The 7,413-nt window shown below is 41.6% G+C and overlaps 1 protein-coding gene across 4 annotated transcripts in view; it reads left to right on the forward strand.

The window, feature by feature from the left end:
• Positions 1-3,157, forward strand: part of ACCS (1-aminocyclopropane-1-carboxylate synthase homolog (inactive)) — a 40,939-nt gene extending 37,782 nt beyond the window's left edge. For all 4 annotated transcript variants that reach the window (XM_075927526.1, XM_075927525.1, XM_075927524.1 and 1 more), the window contains one exon: positions 107-3,157. In XM_075927526.1, coding sequence (XP_075783641.1) covers positions 107-405 — 299 coding nt within the window. In that variant the 3' untranslated portion in view covers positions 406-3,157. The remainder of the gene's footprint in view (positions 1-106) is intronic.
• Positions 3,158-7,413: the final 4,256 nt, after the last annotated feature.

A 7,413-nucleotide genomic window follows, 5' to 3' on the forward strand; every position in this document is an offset into this window, starting at 1 on the left:
TTTCACTCCCCTACTCCAAGTCCATCTGGATCTGACAAGTGTTTTGCGATAATTGTGCTTTTGTAGTAACTCTTGTGGGTTTTTTTCCTCCCTCACTCTACCACAGGCATGCAGCGGATCCGTAGAGTCCTGGAAGAGCGGGAGCGGGAGATCCTGTCTGAGGACAAGGATCAGCCCTGCCAGTCAGACCAGGATGGCAAAGCAGACAGTACAGATGAGGTCATCTTTGTATCCCGTCACCAAGAGCCTGGTTCTACTGGTGGCTCCAACCTTGGTGACCTTATTGGCCTCCTGCAGCAGCAAATGAGGTCATCTGACTGGCTTCAGAAGAACACAGCAGAGCAGTTTGCACAGGAGAAGCCAGAGATCTATGACGTGTTCAGCAAACTGGTGGGGAAACCGTAAGGACCCCTGTTACTCTGTGGGCCAGATTGACACCAGCGCCCTAACTGCTTGGTATTTGACTCCGAGCAAATAAAATATTTTTGTATAGCAAGAAAATCACTTTATAAACCCTACTGCCCAGGCGCCCTCTTCAGAATCTCTGCTTTGTATTGTGCAGGCTATTTCTCTGGATTGGGGGTGGGTGGAGGATGCAGGGCTCGCTTCTGCCACTGCCCCTTGTCTTGTATTTTATAATTCATTTCAAATGAAAAATTCTTGGCTCTTTTTTTTTTATAAGGCACCATGGTGTCATCTTTTATACTGCTTCTCGTTTCCTCTCTCCATTCCCAGGGAGACAGAAACTTGAGATAATTCAGATGTTTTATATTTAGAGACAACTTATTTCTTTCAGCCCCAGAAGATGTTTCCTCATCAAGGCACTGTAATCTGACATATATTGATAGTCAGAATCAAGTACTTGCCTTGACTGTCAGCTGGGGATAAATACGTGTGTATTCATAGACCTGTGTGTGTGAGAGAGAGAGAAAGAGAAACACTTCAACACAGAAGATCGTACAACGTAGGTAACTAGTGCTATGAGCCTTTCACTTCTGAATCACCAGTTTCCCTCCAGTCTCAGGTTCATTGTGATTTTTAAAAAAATACATAATATAAAGATATGGTGCTCTGTGTTATATGAGCTTCGTTATCTCTATCCAGCTATGTGTGTTCTTATAAAAGGTCATAATCACAACTGGGTCTGATAGCTTCTCATCAGGAACTGTCAAGAAAATGGGCAAAGGATGCAGATAGTTCCTTTATGGTAGGAGAATGTTCTGGTTAGAAATAAGGCACTTTGGCAGGACAGTGTATGGAGAATGCTTATTCTGCTGCTGCCGCCAGGATCCTCAGAGCAGCTAAGCCAGAACCTTCCTCCACAGACAAAGAACTATAAAAAATGTTATCCAGACTGTTACATCAGACAGCTCCTGAGAATAACTTTCTAGTTACACAAGATTCTTTTGATTTCTTTGAAAGGGTCTGTTTGAGCTGCATTCTGTGTGATGGTGGTAAACTGTAACGTGGTTCGTAAACTGATCTCTCGGTATCAAGCATTTTCCTTTGACCTTGGTTTGATTTTCTCTCAGACAAAACAAGTCTTACTTTGTTCACATCCAGGAATTAGAGTGTCTACAGTATAGGATAGGTAGCAGCATAGCTATGCCACTGTAGTACCACAGTGTAGATGCTTCCTACAGTGATAGAAGGATTTTGTCCAGCAATGTAGAAAAACCAGCTTCCTGAGTGATGGAAACATTCTTTTGTCAACCTGGCTCATCTACCCTGGGGGTTAGATGGGCATAGCTGTGGTAATTGGGTGGGGTGTTTTCACACTCCTAACTGCTGTAGCTATGCCAGCCTATCTTTTTAAAGTGTACATTAGGCCATCTGTGTTAATGTGTAGAGCAAGAGCAAATTGTGCTCTGAAGAAAAAAAAATTGTAAATATAACCTATGAAGGAGGTCTCCTCTCCTGTTATGTGCCAAGGTGTACTATTGGTATTAAATGAGCTTGGTATTTTAACATAGCTGAATTTACTGAACTCTGGTGAAGTTCATGTCTATCTCTATAGGGACTATCCCAGTACAGCCATGGCACTATAGCTGTGCTAGTAAAATATTGTAGTGTAGACTCAGCCTAAGCTAATGGAAGGTTTTTTCCATCAGTGTAGTAAAATTACCTTCCAACACTACATTGAGGGTATATTCTTCTATCCAGTCTGAAACTTTCCTCTCAGTATTGATATTAAATGTGAAGAGCAGGATTGAGAGTTCACAGGAAGAGATCAGCTCCCAGATGTCACAGGCAGTCACACCAACAATGATTGGGATCTTTCAGGCAATAAAGGAAAGAGCATTACGTACATGCAGCCACTCATCCTACATAGTAAGGTCTCTTCCTGCAGTTTCGCTCTCAAGAAGCCATTGGCTCCAAAGAAGACACCTTCCCTTTGATTGAAAAACATTGCTGAAGAAAAATGGAATTTCTAGCTCACCCTGTGCAAGTATGTAGCCTCTCCTTCTCTGTAACAGAAAAGGAACAGTTAATCTGTTTAAATGAAGGATATGATAGCAGTGTCTAGCATTAAATGGGATGAGAAGCAGCTTACATTATCTAAAAACTTGATTTATTTGAGTTTAGGGGGTGAAGTCTTGCCACAATCAATGTGGAAAAAGGCAAATCAAATGTAAAATGGGGATAATGCTTCCCCAGCTAATAGGCATGGAGTGATAATTTTCATAAATTGCTTTTAGTTGCCTAAAAGGAGTCTGCCAAAAAAAGGGTCTGGTTCCAAAACAATGCAATAGTTAAAAGCTTTCTATTTGCTATCTAATTCATTTCTTTTTTCCTCATATTTTAGCTCATATTTTTTAGTAAATTCTGTGTCTGTGCTGATTAAAATTTATTTCACATTTATGCTGAAATTTCTGCTTTTGAAAGGTAAAGCAAAATTTAAGTTATTGAGATGGTTACATCTTTAAAAAGGGTAGGAAAAGAAATGCTAGACTAGATAACTAATGGAAAGACAAACTGACTCCCTTCCCCTTTGTGCCATTCCCAAGAAATCATTGAGCTGCACAAATTTTAGTCTAGCAATAGCAAAGTGAGGGAGAAGGCTCCCTGTAATGAAGAACATAAAGAACTGTTCAGGCAGTAATAAAGCACTTTTATTTCTTTTTTAGATTTCTGTAATAAACAACCTGTTAACTAATGCTGGCTCTATTTTCTCTTTGGTTTTTAGCTGTTCACAGAACTGGTGCATTTTTATATACATCTCTGAAAAGGGTGTTTCACAGCTGTTTATATATACTGGTCAGTAAAATGTTTATTAACCACACTAATGAGGCTTAAAAAACAGCAGTGTTCCTGTAGCTCCTTAGAGACCAAAATATATAGATAGTATCATGAGCTTTTGTGGGCACCACCCACTTCATCAGATGACAAATGGATTTATTTTACTTCTTGTACACTTAGAGCCAAAAGTACATGCATATATTTGCAAGAGAGAGCATAATAAATAGAGCAAAAGGTTGTTTTACTAATGTAAGGAAAACAATACTAAAAAAATTGCATGCTTTTGTGCTCATGTGTGCTGTGTGTTAGCTACTATTTAAGTGCAAGTGGTTTTATAGGTGTACTGTGAGGACATTTGAGAAGGTATCCGTGGGCCAGACTTTTAAGCTTGACTGTCCTCCAAAACAGAGAATGTAACTGTGGAAGCAGAGGCAGGATGAGCTGTGATTGAATTCCCCTTTGGAACAGAAAAAACTCTGTCCCAACTAGTACTCTTCAGAAACAATAGTCTGATCAGAAGCCCATTGAAAATTGGGATTGGTCCTGCTTTGGGCAGACGGCTGAACTTGATTATCTCCTGAGGTCTCCTCCAGCTCTATGATTCTATGAAAGTGACCCCTTCTGGTTAGTTGAAAATAAATTTGGTAGGGAGAGGAAAGATTTCATAGAATTGTAAGACTGGAAGGGACCTTGGGAAGTTTTCTAGTTCAGTCTCCTGTATGTAAGTCAGGGCTAAGTAGTATCTAGACTAGATCTGACGAGTCTTAACTTATCCTTAAAAATCTCCAATGATGGAAAGCCCACACCTTCCCTAGACAGTTTATTCCAGTGCTTAAGTAGCCTTACAGTAAGGTTTTTTCCCCTAATGTCCAACCTAAATCACTCTTGCTGCAATTTAAACCCATTGTTTTTTGCCCTGACCTAAGAGGTTAAGAACATTTTTTTCTCCTTCCTCGTATATTTGAAAACTGTTATCGTGTCCCAGTTCATTTTTCTCTTCTTCAGACTAAACAAACTTAGTATTTTTAATTTTCCCTCATAGGTCATGTTTTCTAAATTTTGTTCCTCTCCTCTAGACTTTCCCCAGTTTGTCCACACCTTTGCTGAAATGTGGCACCCAGAACTGGACACAGTAGTCCAGCTGAGTCCATATCAGTGCAGAGCAAAGAAGAATAATTGCTCATATTTAGCTTTTGATCCACTATGACTCCCAGATTGCTTACTACAATATTCCTTCCTAGACAATCATTTCACATTTTGCATGTGTACGACTGATTGTTCCTTCCTAAATGGAATACTTTAATTTGTCCTTATTGAATTTCATCCTGTCTACTTCAGACGATTTCTTCAATTTGTCCAGACTATTTTGAATTTTAATCCAGACTTCCCAAGCACATGCAATCCCCCTCCTAACTTAGTATCATCTGAAAACTTTGTAAGTATACTCTCTATGCCAGTGGTCTCCAACCTTTTTACACCCAAGATCACTTTTTAAATAACAGACCAAGCCAAGATCTACCGCCCCGCCCCTTCCTTGAAGCCCCGCCCTCTCTATTCTCCTCCTCTCCATCACTAGCTATCCCCAATCCTTATACTGCTACTTTAAAAAAAATTCCCACCATTTCTCGCAGCTATTCATCTGTGCTGTTGCTCGATGAGTAGCTGCACCTCAAATGAGGAAATCTAATGTAAATGTACTGCGCAGGCACACAGTTCAGAGGGCTCAAGAGCTACCCTTAGAGCCTCCGAGATCTACCGGTAGATCGCGATCTACTGGTTGGTGACCACGGCTCTATCTAAATCTAAATCAAGGATGAAGTTCTTGAACTGAACTGGACTCAGAACTGATCCCTGTGGGACCACACTCAGTATGTCCTTGTAGCTTCACAGTAAACCACTGATAACCGCTTACTGGGAATGGTTTTCCGATGAGTTATGCACTTACCTTAAGTCGCTCTATCTACATTTTATTTCATTAGTTTGTTTATGACAGGGGTGGGAGAACCTTTTTTGAGTTGAGGGCCGCTGACCCACAGAAAAATCAGTTGGGGGCCACACACAAGTGAGAAACAAAACAAACAAAACAAAACAAAAAACATGCCACCTTCTTCACTGATGTAGCTCCTGACTGAGAAGGAGAAAGACACTCCCCACATTTCCCTCACACACCAGAGCCTGGGGGGCCCAGCTTGGTAGATTGTGGGTGCTCCAGCCCCTTGGTAGGGCAGTGGGGAGACTGGAGCTCCAGTGTGGGTTCCCCAATGCTAATGGGGGCAAAGAGCCTCCGGCCCCTGGGCCTGAGGTTCCTCACCCTGGTTTATGAGAGAGTTATGAGAGACTGTATCAAAAATCTTACTCAAGTCAAGATATACCACATCTACTGCTTTCTGCCAATCCAGGGGACTTGTTACACCCTGTCAAAGAAAGCTATTAGGTTGGTCTGACAAGAATCTTGACAAATCCAGGCTGACAGTTACTTATCACCTTATCTTCTAGGTGTTTGCAAATTGATTGCTTAAATGTTTACTCCATTATCTTTCAGGCTACTGAAGTGAAGTTGACTGGTCTGTTATTCCCCACATTGTCTTTATTGCCTTTTTTATAGACTGGTGCTACATTGGCCCTTTTCCAGTCTTCTAGAATCTCGTGTGTCTTCCTTGACTTTTCAAAGATAATTATGCTGATATTTCCTCAGTCAGCTCTTTGGGTATTCTAGACTGTATTTTGTCATTTGGAAGGGAGTAAAATTGTGATGCTGATGTGAAAAGGTCCTGATAGAATGACAAAATTCTTTGTAGGTTCTGTAGGCTGAGTTTTCCCACGCCGGGGGCTTCTTGCATGCTTTCATTTCCCATCCTCCCATAATCTTCTTATATTCTACCCTCCTGTGCTCTGTTTCAGAAACTCTCTAAAACTCCCACCAATCTCACCTCTGCCTGGGACTCTGTTCCAATTTCATCTTCCCCATACCATTGCCCCCATTTTCCTCCTGTTCTATATGTTGTGTATCTACCTTTCCTCTGTTCCAGTCTCTGCCATAAGCCTGGGGCACTGTGTTCCTCCCTTCCCTCCTCCCCCATTCCCCATAGGGATTTTTGCGTGTCTTCCCTTTCCTTCCCTACCACAATGCTCTGTGTCCCCATTCACTCCCTCCACAGCAGGGGCTCTGTGTTCCCCTCCATTTCCCCCTTTTCCCCACCACGGTCTCCTATCCTACTCTTACCAAGGATTCTATGTGCCCCCTTAAACACTCCCTCTCTCCCCCAATCATTACTTATTTTCTTTGTGTCTGGGAGATAATCATTCAAGGTGTCAATATGTTAAACTCTGTAGGGAGGATAACCAGGTCTGAGATGGGGATTATTATGCTGAAGCATCTTAATGGCTGCCATCAACCAGTTCTTTGATTTGTAGACAATCCTGAACTGACTGAAGTGCTGGCATGGCTAACCAGATGTTAGTGGAGCTGTGTGGGCTCACCATTTCTTCCTTTCAGTTTTCCAAATGCCACCAAAATTAATAGGGTAGGATGTAGTGTCTTATTTATTACAGATTATATAAATCATTGGCAACTGACCACTGCTTTGTTCTCAATTTAACTGCAGTCAACAAAAGTACTTTAGTTTGTTTTGCTTAAAAAGATTCTACTTTTTGTCCTTAACTTGCTAGGAGCAGTCATTTTTAGTAAGAACCCAGCCAACCTTATCAAAATCTAGTATCAAAAATAGACTGGAGAAACCCTGGAAGCAATTTCTATTTTTAGCTACTCTGCCTGTTCCCTGCCGCTACCTACCAGATTCTGATTGCACACAGCCCAGGCACGTGTGCTTAGTTATTCTAGGCAGATCTTCCTCGTGACCCTTTTTTCCCTGAACACCTGACTGCAGAAAACACTTGACTGATTAAAGATTAATACTGCTGCAAAGCGTGACAGCTGCCTTTCGTCTGAGTACTTCTGGGAAGGCGAATAGGGAATGACAGAACTTGCAGTCAGTATTTCTAATACATGAGGTATTTCTGTAGAGAGCTTGGCTGCATGGACCCCTAGCATTTCATGCCCTTCAACTGGTACTATGAGAAGCAGGATTCTAATGCATAATCCCTTTCTTCTCCCTGCAGCAAGTGGGGGGCATTGGGATATAGACATCAAGTAGCATACCTTTTCACTTGGCC

Source organism: Pelodiscus sinensis, chromosome 4, assembly GCF_049634645.1.
Source record: "Pelodiscus sinensis isolate JC-2024 chromosome 4, ASM4963464v1, whole genome shotgun sequence".
Taxonomy (NCBI): Eukaryota; Metazoa; Chordata; order Testudines; family Trionychidae; genus Pelodiscus; species Pelodiscus sinensis.